The sequence below is a fragment of the Anneissia japonica genome, unplaced genomic scaffold, assembly GCF_011630105.1.
Source record: "Anneissia japonica isolate Jap-2015-1 unplaced genomic scaffold, ASM1163010v1 scaffold288092_len240290_cov174, whole genome shotgun sequence".
Taxonomy (NCBI): Eukaryota; Metazoa; Echinodermata; class Crinoidea; order Comatulida; family Comatulidae; genus Anneissia; species Anneissia japonica.
Window position 1 is genome coordinate 40,517 of NW_022688036.1, and position 14,861 is coordinate 55,377.

Consider the following 14,861-nt stretch of genomic DNA (forward strand, 5'->3'; position numbering starts at 1 on the left):
TTTACATACATGGCGAACATCATAACCACTTGCCTTTGAAGTATTGTTGAGATTCAAATGCCAGATAGGATCTAAGTTCCTTTCTTTCTTTTAACATGTTTGACAGCATTATTTTAATATAGCACTATTATACCACATGACCAAACTGCCAGAGATCTATAAGATACGTCCTCTTCTGTGCGTTATTTGGAGTTTGCTTGATCGCGAATGATATGTAAGGTGATTAGGGGCATGGTAAAAATCCAGAAACAGCAAGCAGAATAAAGCAATATTATTCATATATGTTGAACGTAGCCCTCAGTGTTCTTAATATTCAATTCACAGATGTACCTGTTGTGCTTGATGCAGGCTCATTGACACTAAAAGCTGGCTTGGCTGGGGAAGCATTTCCCACTATGGAGGTACCCAGTGTTATAGGGCGCCCTCGTCATCAAGGAGTGATGGTGGGCATGGGCCAGAAGGACGCATATGTTGGAGCCGAAGCAGTTGGAAGTTTTGGACTTCTTAGTAAGTATTATGCAAAAGCAATAGTACACTCTTTCTTTAGTTCTACAGTATTAGTACCAAGGCTCTGTAACAAATATATGATTTGCCCATATATGGACTAAATAATAGTGCATCACACCTATATTTGGGCATCACACCAATGTTTAAGAAATTCACAGGTAGCTGTCACATTTATCTTAATAGTATATACAGACTGTTTGCTGTAGTGTATAAGTTTATTATTTTTTAGCAACAATTAGCAATGTTTGGCCATATTTTGACTAATAAAGATATAGAGTTTGATCAAATTTTTTTTTAAAAAACAATCAGAAACTAAAGTCTCTTTAGAAATGTTTTAGAGTCTAACATATAATGACATAGTGGATATGACTCAGAAGACATTACAAAGTATATTATGAATTGTTTAAGTACAGTAGAAATTAATATATGCATTTTGGAGAAAAACATCTATGTATATACACCTTATTTACCAGATTATTGATCCCACTAATTCAGAAAAATAATGCTGCTAAATGGCGATTGGATTTCACTAAGTACAAGCTCGGTAGTCTAGTGTTATGGCACCAGGCTAGTTATCTGGAGGTTGTGGGTTCGATTTCCACCCGAATCACTTTTATCAAGTATTCGGAAATGTACAGTACTGAGTATTCGGTACGATAACACGCCAGGTAGGGCAAAACATCACTCGTATGATATTTTCATGAAGTAAACTCGCATCGAAATAAGAGTGCATGTATTCAAATATATTGTACAGTGAATAACGTTTCAAATATTTTTCTATAGAATCAAGAAAAGTAAAAGGCAAGACTACAAAAAGTAGGTAACACAGTTGAAGCGACAGTGATATTGATTATTTTTTATAATGTCTCATGTGCAATATTCACAAACATTCACAATTCATTCTCCTGATAGGGATCCAGGGCTTGTAATTAGCGCCATTTCAGAATGAGAGGCAGCTTAGCACAGTCAGCTTATCTGGTGGTAGCCACTGTGTGTGTGCGCTGAACCGTGGAAATCTTTAATCAATCAATTCCCTTAGCTGCCTCCCATTGTGTTTCAGCTGGATGGCTGAAATACAAGTTATAATAGCGCACCGTCTTTCGTTGAGACGTTTAAACCGTTGGTCCCGTGTGTAATATGGCCCATGTGCACGTTAAAGAATGCAGTACACTCTTTGGAAAAGAGTAGGGGATTGTCTCCCGGTGTACAGACCAATTCACCACCAGAAGGACCCCAAAACAAGTCTTCAGAATTCCTGGGTTATCCTTGTTGAGATTCACACCAAAATACTTATCTATCTTTTTAGAGCCTTAGTAATTCAGAAACACATTATTATGTGTAGTTGGCTCTGTAAACCATAAGAGTGTTTAATAGCTAATTACTAATTCCAAAAAAATCTCAAATGGGAGAGGATTCCCCCTCCAAAACCTTGTGCTTTGCATCTCGTGTTATCATGTTAAATTTTGTTCTCGATTTTTTCTCTGGTAAAATATTCCTTGCCTTGCCTTTAGTCCACAACATTTACAGCCTATCACCAACTCCTCAGTATAATTTGAGATAAAAATAGACAGTTACACAAGTACCACTTTAGATGATTCATTTATGATAAAGATAGTTGAACGTAAAAGTGTAGCTCTCTGCACACAAATGAAGGGTCTGAGAGAACAAAACCCAAACTCTGGAGCCTCCGTTAATAGTAGTTAGGAACACTACTTTTACAGACTCAATGTGCTATTTTCATGAATTTTCAAATTTGATCACCTACATTTTTTTTTTTTTTTTTTTTGTGTCAATCTTTTTCTTAAATGCAGTATTTAAACCAAGACCAATATTAACAAGTTCTAGTCAACAAGACAAGTTTCAAAGTAAATGGATATATTATTTATTAATAATGTTGATGTATGCCAATTTTATTTACCATTGCTTTAAATTTTATACATCCAAAATAATTTAAAGGTAACAACAGGGACAATAATAATATTTGACTTAATTGTAAAGTGTTTTCTCAAAATTTTGTAAATGTTTTCTGTGGATTCTTGTGTATTGTCACAAATAATTGGGTATTTTTGTTAATTTTATTTGTAATTTTATTTTCTGTTTTGTGAATACTTACCTATAGTACATAAATGGGAGTCTTTGGCATCTGCTGAAGCACCAACTATTGATGCAAAGGAAACGGCACCTAGACCTGTACTAAAAGCTAAGCCTCTTGGTAAGCACATTTATGGATTCAGGTACTGGTATATAGATATATAGAAATATTTCACATTAAACCCATCAGTGGTGGATCCAAGAATTAAAAATAGAGAAGGCCCAGACAGTGACTTTCACAGATAGAGGGTCAAAAACACGTCAGGCCCAACCATGTTGTAAGTACAGTACCTCTATATTGCCAAAAATGGCATCTCAGACTTAAGTTTAATTAGTTAATAAATTTATTAACTAATTAAACTTAATAACTAACTCCCAATTCCATAATGTTATAGTTGTAACTTTTAGTCAACTGAAGATGATTGGTAACACTTAAATAGTCCAACAGGGGCGGATCCAAAGATATATAAAACAGGAAGTAAAAACACTATCCAGAAAATGTATCATATAATTTTTTTTTTTTTCATGTGTTTTTAAAATTTGTATTTTTTTTTTTTTTTTTTTTTTGAACTTTCAAAAAGGAGGTGGGTGAGGGTTTTGGTCCCCCCCCCCACCCTCAAATCTTCCCCTGTCCAAGATGATTTTATAAACAATGAGATTCAAAGTGGCAAACACAGGTTATTTACACTTGTAACAGGCTTGGAAGGATAATTTCAGTCTCTGAATTTCATTATCGGACCATGAGAATATTGTGTTTGTATTTTTCTTCACAATCTTTTTCTGAAATTCATTTTCCATGTTATGTATAGTATCAAAGAATGCCATGAGGCCTCGTACATTTGTAAGGTCACCGAAAACCATTTCATTTGAAGGTCAATTGATCTTTTCAGAGCCTTAGTAATTCAGAAACACATTGAGTATCAACAAATACAATAAAGAGCTTTAAACAATAGAAAAATGAGAGTCTTGCATAGCCATTTATAATCTCAAAAAAAAACAAACCAAGCTCTGAAGACTCAAACAATCATGGATTACCGAACCACAAAGGAACTTTCTAAATATCCAGACAACACCATTTTGCCCTTGACAGAAAGAGATGATGTTTAATTACGGGTGTTTTCAATTTGAGGAACACCTGTAGACACAGTTTCTTGCGGGATGTTTAGTAGATACGTATGTATATGTGGCGGAGTCAAGCCAAACTGTCACTTCTCGCAAAAATTCAGTAAAACAGTAAAATGAGTGTTTTAAAAAAGAATCATTCAAATCTGAAATTTTCTAAGTTACAGGACTTTTTAAACCTACAGCAGTTTAAAGAACAGTATTTACGAAATCAGCCTTTAAAAGTTACAAAATCAGCCTTCAGACCAAAACCATCACCAAATCGTTAAAAATTATTGTTTTAAATTTGAAAATCTGGAACTAAAAACATAGCACGATGCATAGCAATAAAGATAGTACAAGTGACATAAAAAAATAATGTGAATAATATCATGTTTCATTAAAGTGCTATTTTTGTTTTGATAAACAGATAACTAAATTTTTATATATTTGTATGTTAAGTAGAAAAAATAACATATTGTGAATACTTATATAGATCTAGATGAACTGACATAGGTCAATTTTCCTCCAAAAATATTTCAGTACTTTTCCCTAGAGCAGCTGATAAACCACAATTGATTTGTGCAACTAGATTTTAACATGATTCAAACAGTTTATTATAAAGGTATTATACTTTTTAATAATATTTTTTGTAGGAAGATCACTTAAGAAAGCACATTCACCACCACCAGCATCACCCAGCAAAGTGTCTGACTCAGGTATAAGTTACTGTATCTTTGTGTCGTATTCTGTGCATTCAGTATGTATCGAATAATTGTTTTATTCTCTTGTTTTCTCTGGTAAAATATTTCTCGCCTTGCATTTGGTCCACATCCTTCACAGCCTATCTCCAACTCCACAGTATTCCTTGAGGTAAAAATGGACAGATACACAAGTACCACCTAGCATTCATTTGTGATAAAACCAGTTGATGTAAACCATAAAATTGTAGCTCTCTGCACTCAAGTAAAGGGTATGGGAGAATAAAATCCAAACTCTGGAGCCTCTGTTAATAGTACTTGGGAATACTACTTTTACAGTCTCAATGTGCTATTTTCCAGGAATTTTCAAATTTGATTACCTACATTTTTTCATTTTTGTGTCAATTTTTTTTTTAATTCAATTGCAAATTTTAGTGAGGGTGTATTGCCACTTAATACTAGATCAAAACTAAAAATAAGAAGTTCAATGAAAACTCGTTTAGACAAGTTTCAAAGTAAATTGATTTATTGATTATTAATATTGATGTATTCTCAATGGTGGATCCAGGTTGTTAATATGGTAGCTAGGCACCCCCACCTCCCCCACCCCATTTTTCGGTAATGCAGTGAAAAAAAATCTTGTATGTGTGCATCTCGTGTATATATGTTATGTGTAGTAGTCTCTGTAAACCATAAGAGTGTTTAATAGCCAATTACTAATTCCAAAAAAATCTCAAATTGGAGAGGATTCCCCCTCCAAAACCTTGTGCTTTGCATCTCGTGTTATCCACACCCCCCCCCCCCACATTACTAGATCCTAGATCTGCAACTGGTAAAATCTTTAAACAATTGTTTCACAGATAGAGGGTCCAAAACTTGTAACAGGCTTAGAAGGATGATTTCAGGCTCTGAATTTCATTATCAGACCATGAGAATGATGTGTTTATATTATTCTTCACAATCTTTTTCTGAAATTCATTTTTCATGTAATGTGTAGTATTGAGGGATGCCATGAGGTCACGTGGACTAACTAGGTCACCGAGTACCAGTTCTGTTGAAGGTAAATTGATATTTTGATTTAACTAGTTAACTTTAATTTGAATGTGGGAGGCTTCTTTAACAAGAAATTGGTTTTTTGGCGATTTGAAGACAATGTTCAGTGTAATTTTAATGACATCATGAAGGCCATTAAAAAATTGCAGCTATATTTATTTACCATCACTTTACATTTACATCTTTTTTTTGGGAAAAAATTTATGCATTTGGGTACTGTTAAGATTTTTTTTTTTTCTTACCTTCGAAGTCCTCCCTTACTCCCCCCTCCCCCCCTCCCCCCCAAATTATTTGTAAAAGTTATAAACAGCATTGGAGACAAAAAAAGAAAATCAGAGCTGTAAAAAGTTTTTTTTTTTTTTTATTAAGGTCTAGTTTTGCTAAAATAGTTGCTAGCCCTTATATCAGCTATTAAATATTGGATGTAGTTGTAATGTATTTTTTGCTAGCCCAGCCCTATAATTCTCAAGTCCCTGACACAGGACCACCAATGTTTACAGCCCTACAGTGAGTGTGTGTATGTTACGCTTTTTGTAAACAGGCAAACAGGACTTTCTGGCGTCTGTTTGTTACAGATTTTCTTAACCATGTCAAACTTGACGTTGTGCCCTATTTATTGATTTTCTATTTGATTTTCTAGTTGTTGTTGTTGATTGAAATGAGCTATAAAATATAGCTCAAAAAATAGCCTAGGGTAATTTTTTTTTTTTTTTTTTTTTTTGCTATAAATAGTTACTATAAAGTTTAATATTTGACTATAATCATGTCCCAAAGTCTTATTTCTGAAAATGGTCAATGAACCAGTTTTTTTTTTGTTTTTTTGTTTGGTTATTCGATTAAAGAATGCGCATATAAATTGAATTTGAATTTTATTACAGCTTCAAAGCATAATTGTTCTAATGTGAGAATTTTATAGCAAATGGTTCACCTACCAGCCACACCAACATTAAACTATTTATTATTAACTATAATAATGGAGTGGCTAAATCCTGTTTTATTTACAAATTACTCTCGCACTGTGAGTCGGAGATGATGAGCTTAGGATGTTAACACTTTAAACAGGTTTAGTAGGAATCAATTCACGTATTAATTACTATCGAACCACATATGCCATGTTTACATCAATTAAATTTTTCTATCAAGTGTTTTTGGTTTTTTTTTCTGAAATTCAGCTAATGCTGCACAGTTGTCAACTGAATTTGGGGGTTTTGCAGCGCAAGATTTTGTAGGGTTTTCATCGACACCTGTTGCGGAAGGAGGAAGGCTATTTGGTAAATCAATCTATTGATATAATTCCTTCTTTATCTGGTAAATTTATCTGGTTAAATGTTTTTGTCACAGCCTTTGAAAGAGATCAATAATACTGTAGATTTTTTTTTATTTTATGTTTTTTTATAATATTATTAGTAATTTAAATTCTGTCTATTTTACCAGTGGGCTCGTTATTCCATCAATTTATATTAAGTTTTGCTCTGTAAGTCAAAGGTGATGAGTTTAGGGTGTTAACACTTTGAACAGGTTTAGTAGGATGAATTCATGCTTCGTATTAATTACCATCAAACCATATGCCATGTATACATCATTTTAATTTTTCTATCAATTTTTTTTGCTGAAATTCAGGTGTGTCCAGTGATAGTTTACAATCATCAACTTCATTTGGGAGTTCTGCTGCACAAACTTTTGGAGGGTTTTTATCAGCACCATTTGGACAGCCACTTGGTAAATCAATCTATTGATATAACTTGATGTTGTAAATTAAAATTTATGTGTTTGAGTTAACAAAAATTCACATTTAATTATTGTATATTAAGTATAGACTATGCAATATTACATGTATACAAATTTTCAAAGGTAAAATAGTAACTAGACTGGATTTCATTAGTATTTATTGATACTTATTTATAATTATATTATCTATTTTGTGACTATTTATAGTACCTACAGTGGAGAAGTCAGAGGCTTTTGAGGGAGCGCAAACTGTTAACTCAAGTACACTGGCTCAAATTGAACTAATATTAGAGGCTCAAGGTAGTGTTAAGATTTCTTTTTTTCTTCACCTGCAAAGTCTTTCCTTATTTAGGCTGGTGTCGCCACCTTAGCAGGATTCAAGGAGAAGCCTCCCTGCTCCCATCCCCTTCTCTTCCCCCCAATTTTTTTGTAAAAGTTATAAAAGAAATGGAGAAAAAAACTTATTATATCCAAGTTTAGGAGGGACCATAATCATAAGTTTTCTGACCTCAGTCCCACTATGGTTGGGCAGTCCCTCCGTCTGTGGGAGTCCCTCCCTGGGGCCCCCTCTTTCGACTTCCTGGCACCAATCATAAAGCAAATTATCGATGCGATGTTGGTTTTGGTTTTGCATTCTAGTATTCTGTGAGTCAAGGTTCATGGTATAATTTCATGGCCGTTTCCTTTCGTTGTTGTCAAGCTCCTCAGGTTGATTCAATTGCAAATTAGTATTACTTATTATTATTATTGGTTCTTATATAGGAACCAATGCGATCAAGTGAGTATGTTTGTATTTTATGCTGTTTGTAAACAGGCAAACATGACTTTAAAGGCGTCGGTTAGTTTGATTTTCTTATCCATGCTAAACGAATATGACGCTGTGCCCTGTTTATTGATTTTCTATTTTGACAAATATAAAAGGCATAACAAATGACAGACAATACCCACCCCCCCCCCACTCCTGACAAGACTAGTAAAATGTAGAATTGTTGATGACAGTAATAATATTAATAGTTACTATAAAGTTTAATATTTGACTATAATCATGTCCCAAAGTCTTATTTCTGAAAATGGTCAATAAACCAGTTTTTTTTTTGTTTTTTTGTTTGGTTATTCCATTAAAGAATGCGCATATAAATTGAATTTGAATTTTATTACAGCTTCAAAGCATAATTGTTCTATTGTGAGAATTTTATAGCAAATGGTTCACCTACCAGCCACACCAACATTAAACTATTTATTATTAACTATAATAATGGAGTGGCTAAATCCTGTTCTATTTACAAATGACTCTCGCACTGTGAGTCGGAATTTAATGATGAGCTTAGGATGTTAACACTTTAAACAGGTTTAGTAGGAATCAATTCACGTATTAATTACTATCGAACCACATATGCCATGTTTACATCAATTAAATTTTTCTATCAAGTGTTTTTGGTTTTTTTTCTGAAATTCAGCTAATGCTGCACAGTTGTCAACTGGATTTGTGGGTTCTACAGCGCAAGATTTTGGAGGGTTTTCATCGACACCTGTTGCAGAAGGAGGAAGGCTATATGGTAAATCAATCTATTGATATAATCCCTTCTTTATCTGGTAAATTTATCTGGTTAAATGTTTTTGTCACAGCCTTTGAAAGAGATCAATAATACTGTAGATTTTTTATTATTTTATATTTTTTTATAATATTATTAGTAATTTAAATTCTGTCTATTTTACCAGTGTGCTCGTTATTCCATCAATTTATATTAAGTTTTGCTCTGTAAGTCAAAGGTGATGGGTTTAGGGTATTAACACTTTGAAGAGGTTTAGTAGGATGAATTCATGCTTCGTATTAATTACCATCAAACCATATGCCATGTATACATCATTTTAATTTTTCTATCAATTTTTTTTTCTGAAATTCAGGTGTGTCCAGTGATAGTTTACAATCATCAACTGCATTTGGGAGTTCTGCAGTACACGGACGACCATTTGGTAAATCAATCTATTGATATAGTTCCTTCTTTATGTTGTAAATTTAAGTGTGTGTGATTGAGTTAACAAAAATTCTGATTTGATTATTGCATATTATGTATAGACTATGCAATATTACAATTACACAAATTTTCAAATGTAAAATAACAACTAGACTTGATTTCAGTACCTAAAATGTCTCCTAATCAGTAAAACTATTAAAAATATATTGATTTTTGCACCAATGGCGTTCCATATTACTTCTTTGCACCAGTAGCGTTCCATACTATGCTTCTTCTGGATTCTGTGATTCAAATTCAAGAACATAAAAAGTTTCTTGTTATAAATAGGCACTCGTGGCGCTTTCCGAAAGTTTCTAACACCAGCAAAAATCAATAAATTGGAGACTTGTGGCAAGTCTAAATAACAAGTGACACATACACATTGGTGGCTCCCCTGGAAGTTCCGAAAAGTGGATTTCTGAAACTCATAATTTGTAATATTCTGTTAAAATTTTCATTCATTTGGGTATCGTTTATGGAGCTAAAGCAGGAGAAATAGAGGGTGGGGATGCAGAAAGAAATGTTCACAGACCTCACCTTCTGCACCCCCATCCCCCCCTCTTTTTGCCTATGGGCCTGCACATCATGTCTATATATGGGCGTACAACAGTTAAAGAAAAAGTCTGTACAGGGGTTTATACAGTTAATTCTAAATTTATAACTGTATGACTCATTTTTTGCTGAGCCCTCACAATTATTAAAGATTTTTTTTTATATTGATACTAGGAGCAATGAGATCATCTTATAATGTATTACCACGACCATTTAGTGGCACTTTTGCAAAACCAGGACTACCGAGGGCCGGCATTCCTCCAACACTACCAACACTAACCGGTGTACCTCCTCCTCCTCCACCACCTGGACTAAGTGGTGCACTTTCATCAGGATCGTCACCCATACACATCAAACCTCATATTTCAGGTATGATCTAAATTTTCTGCAGACAAACTATATAGGAATGTAGCGCAGGGATCCCAGATTGGAATACGTCACTTATAAGAGATTAAATCTATTTAACTTTATTTTGCTGCACCTAGAAAGGAAATATCTCACGAAGTGATACATACCAGTTTGTTTGACCTTTTGCACATTAACCACAAAAAAAAAGGAATGTTCAGTTTTATGTATTGAATGATGAGGCTTGCAATCCCATTTATTGTATTGTATCATAACTTTGTCAATTCCATTTAATGACCATCATTTTAAATCTTATAATGTGGAGAATTAGATTCTGGTTTTGGATGGCAATCCTTAATAGACCATTGCACTATTGGTCATATCACCTACTGTATAGTAGGTGTAAATTGTAAACTGGCTGCACGAGTAATGTGCTCAGTAATAGGAAAAACGTGTGGCTTCTTCTGATTGTTTCTGATGTAAAGGCTACAGCAGATAGTTGCAGATGTTGATTAATGTTATTTAAAATGCTAGTAAACTATACCGAATTGATTGTAAATTGAACTTCAGAATTTTGTCGTAATGGTTTGTTAATGCTCCAAAAGATGCTGGCCCCAAACACTGAGATTTTTAAGAAATGACAGTCTTAGCAGGGAGGTATAAAAATAAGACCCCTGCATACCTAGAGCCTGTTTAGGTGTGCAAAAGTGTCTTCGATCCGCGAAATGTGATTTTCACACGCTACAACTTCTAGGCCAGCTAAGTTTTACGAATGAGCACATACATTTCAAAGCATATGAAGCACAGAGAACACTAAAATTTGCAGTAAATACACTATTTTTCACAATCCTAGTGCCTTTCTTTGCCAACTATTTCTCAAATTAATTGTCGGCATTTGTTTTTGCAACCATTAACATTACCTTTTCGTATACTTCCACACTTATCGCATTGTAAATTCTCCATAGCTATTCTTACTATATGTCTGTCAAGTGTCCAACTCTAAACAAACCTCGTGGAATGGGTTTATTGTTTTCTTCTTTTTTTTTATTATTCTAGTAAATATTCCTTTCTATGCAGGTATTTTTAAATGGAACAAATTCTATTGCACATCATTCACGGCCTGTCAGTTTTCGTCCATATTATACATTTAGTAAAAGTTGACAATTGTAAACAAGTACCACTTTTTTATTCATGTACAATAAAATCATTTGAAGTATCATCACTTTAAATTTTATACAATCAAAGTATATATTAATAAATAATTAAAAAATAATATATTTTAAAATTTCATATTAGTGATTGAGTTGACTAACATTCTCATTTAAAAATAGTTTGTTTTTTATTTATTTATTTTTTATTTATTTATTTAGGTATACGGTAAAAAGTACAAAAAGCAAAAAAGTCGAAAGTTATTGCAGTACAAAAATTCAAGAAATCTAAATATGCATTCAAACAAACAAAAAAATGATATCAAAATATATATTTACAATTTCATCATTTTAAAAATATAAACTTCTTTTTCATTTTTTTTTCCTGTATTATTCATTATTGCAATTACAATTATTATTGAAAATATTATTACCATTTATTTACTGTACATTTATTAAGTATAGACTATGGTTATTACATTTACACAATTTTTTTAAAGTATTACAACAAATGACCCATAAGCCTTGATCAGTGGTGGATGGTAAAAGCAAGAAGGGTATACAGTGTATCCCCTACCTAAAACCATGAAGATTCCTAATTTTATACCTCCATGCTAAAACTAAAACTAAAGAAAAAGAATATATGGTACAGTTTCTCCGTTTTACTTGGAATTTCTTAGCCACAATCTTCTATACAAATTTTTATTCATTGGAAATACAAATACAATTAATTGGAATAGCAAAGTTTTTCAATCTTTGGCATACTTTGGTATCTCGGGATAAGTCACACTCGGGCTTATCGCGTCATACTCTATCAGCTGCTTAGAATTTCTGCTTGACTGGTTTTCTTTATCAGCCTATCGCATATTCAGTGAGTCAATGGAAGTGAGTAAAGCATACCGTACAATGCTTAAGTTTGCTATAGTTCCAACCGCGTGGTGGCATTAGAATAGCCAATTTAACGCTGGAATGGAAGTGCTGCCTCCAAGAGTATGTGCGCACACTCTTCTTCTCACTTCATCTCTCTATAGCATAATCAAGACCCACCACCAGAGGGCGCACTATGATTACACCTTACTTGCACAAAACATCATCAAGGGTTAGGTTATTGGCTGATTCTACCTTTACATTAAAAGGTACATCTTGAGAATGAGACAATGAAATGCAAAATAACAAATGATAACGGCGACAGATGCAGAAGACCAAGTCCAACAATTTAAAGGTCACACCATGAAATTTGATGCATTGTTAGTGAGATCATATCTAAAAATTACGGAAATAGGTGAAAAATAACATAAATTTCAATTTTGATTTCCAGAAGTGCTAGCCTATCGTCGTCCTTCTGCACAACTACGTCGACGTAGTAGCACACGTAAATACGATGTAGCTCCTCCTCCTCCCTCTCCGCCGCCTGGATCTAGTGGCAGCCTTCCACACCCGCCACCACCAGCACAACAACAGAGTCGAATGCCTCCTCCACCACCACCTGCACTAAGCGCAGCTCCTGTTTCAGGTATGTTTTTATGCAAACGATATGAAGGATTTTTTCGATTCTTTTGTTTGCTTGTGGATTGCAGGAGGCCATTCCAATTTCTAGGAGATTTTTCCCACATCTTGCAGGATACTTGGGATCACTGGTAATGTAACACAAACAAAATTATAGGAGAGATACTGAATAATTGTTTTCAATTCAATTGAATTTATTTGGCATCATTAAAAAGAAAAATATTACAAACATCAAACATTAAAAACATGAATTTACCAATTTACAACGAGATAGATAAAAAGGCCTGAAGCAAGAAGTTAAAAATTGCAATAATATGTTATTAGTAAAAATGTAAAAATTGTTTTCTTCTGTTTATCTGGTCAGTATTCCTGGCCATACAGCTATTTTTGTAGGAAACAATTTTATTACAAATCTTTCACCTACTAGCCACACCCACCTTGTAGTGACAATACACAAGGCCAAATAAAAAAAATTACTGTGTCTTGGCCACTGCAGGCACCATTTGCAAATATTAATGTGACATAACCATAGACTTATAATAATTTTTTTTAATAGCTCTATGCACGTACCAGTTTTAAAAAAAGTAACAATAACTTAAACATTGTCTATAAAACTGGTATGCCACACTGGCTCCCCAACACGGCATCGGTGGCTTCACTTATTTCTGTACAATGATTGTCCAATGAGCAAACTTATAATAGTAGTAGAGATCAGTGCCCACTACCTTGTGCAATCACAAGTTCCCTATTATTAAATTTAGGTGAAGCGCAAATTTAGGTTACGATTTTGTGGTGTCTTTTAAAGTGCTAACGTCGCAGACCTAAATATCTCAAAAACTGATCAGTGGATCTGAAAGAAACGTTCCAGAATGGTTCGTCATAATCTAAAGGAACAATGATTGAAGGCGCCCAGTGGCTACTGGCTCGCACATAACTAAAAATGCATTCGTGGGCCAGTTGGTAATATGATATTCGCTTTGTAAGCAAAAGTTCTCTGGTTCAAATCCCAATGGTGATTGACAGTAGTTTTCTATTGAATTGTTTTTTTCAGAAGGAAAATATGAACGGGCATATTATGATGATAGTTATGAACGTAGACTAAATAAAAGGCAAAGCAAAGCTCTTGTTCCAGGTATGATTATACTTTGTAACACATTTTTTGCGACAACTTATATGAAGGAATGTAATGCAGGAATCCCAGTTTAGAAAAAGTGATTTCCGGTACATGAAACATATATGTAATTAGGCAAGACTTATTTTATACCCTGTTGACGAACCCACTGCCCACAAATATTGAAGATTTCAAATAAAAATAACATTTTATTTTGGTTAATTAGCGCACCTGCTGCAAACAAAAAAATTGGAAATTTCTGAAAACAAAATGTTTTTCCTAATTTTTACTATACCTGCCATTGCCTTGGAATATTCAAAAATGATATATGTATTTCTTCCTAATTACATAAATTTAAAGCATTAAACCATCCCATTACTACCAAAAAAAAAATTTAAAGAATAAAAATTTCTACATATTAGTAGACTCTATAATCGATTTATTTAGGTATACGATAAAAAGTACAAAAAGCAAAAAAGTTGAAAGTTAATGCAGTACAAAAATTCAAGAAATCTAAATATCCATTCAAACAAACAAAAAAATGATACCAAAATATATATTTACAATTTCATCATTTTAAAAATATAAACTGCTTTTTCATTTTTTTTTTATGTATTATTCATTATTGCAATTACAATTATTATTGAAAATATTATCACTATTTATTTACTGTACATTTATTAAGTATAGACTATGGTTATTACATTTACACAATTTAAAAAAAAAAACCCTTGATCAGTGGTGGATGGTAAAAGCAAGAAGGGTATACATTGCATCCCCTGCCTAAAACCATGAAGGTTCCTAATTTTATACCTCCATGCTAAAACTAAAACTAAAGAAAAAGAATATATGGTACAGTTTTCTCCATTTTAATTGTAATTTCTTAGCCACAATCTTCTATACAAATTTTTATTCATTGGAAATACAAATACAATTAATTGGAATAGCAAAGTTTTTCAATCTTTGGCATACTTTGGTATCTCGGGATAAGTCACACTCGGGC

The 14,861-nt window shown here is 33.3% G+C and overlaps 1 protein-coding gene across 1 annotated transcript in view; it reads left to right on the plus strand.

Moving 5' to 3' along the window:
• Positions 1 to 14,861, plus strand: part of LOC117121167 (protein mono-ADP-ribosyltransferase PARP4-like) — a 67,404-nt gene that overhangs the window by 39,009 nt on the left and 13,534 nt on the right. Inside the window, exons 37-49 of the mRNA XM_033266275.1 lie at positions 325 to 507; positions 1,291 to 1,323; positions 2,627 to 2,719; positions 3,408 to 3,470; positions 4,356 to 4,418; positions 5,398 to 5,460; positions 6,626 to 6,724; positions 7,074 to 7,172; positions 7,389 to 7,481; positions 8,639 to 8,737; positions 9,087 to 9,155; positions 9,923 to 10,117; positions 12,560 to 12,754. Of these exons, the coding sequence (XP_033122166.1) occupies positions 325 to 507; positions 1,291 to 1,323; positions 2,627 to 2,719; positions 3,408 to 3,470; positions 4,356 to 4,418; positions 5,398 to 5,460; positions 6,626 to 6,724; positions 7,074 to 7,172; positions 7,389 to 7,481; positions 8,639 to 8,737; positions 9,087 to 9,155; positions 9,923 to 10,117; positions 12,560 to 12,754 (1,347 nt within the window). The remainder of the gene's footprint in view (positions 1 to 324; positions 508 to 1,290; positions 1,324 to 2,626; positions 2,720 to 3,407; positions 3,471 to 4,355; positions 4,419 to 5,397; positions 5,461 to 6,625; positions 6,725 to 7,073; positions 7,173 to 7,388; positions 7,482 to 8,638; positions 8,738 to 9,086; positions 9,156 to 9,922; positions 10,118 to 12,559; positions 12,755 to 14,861) is intronic.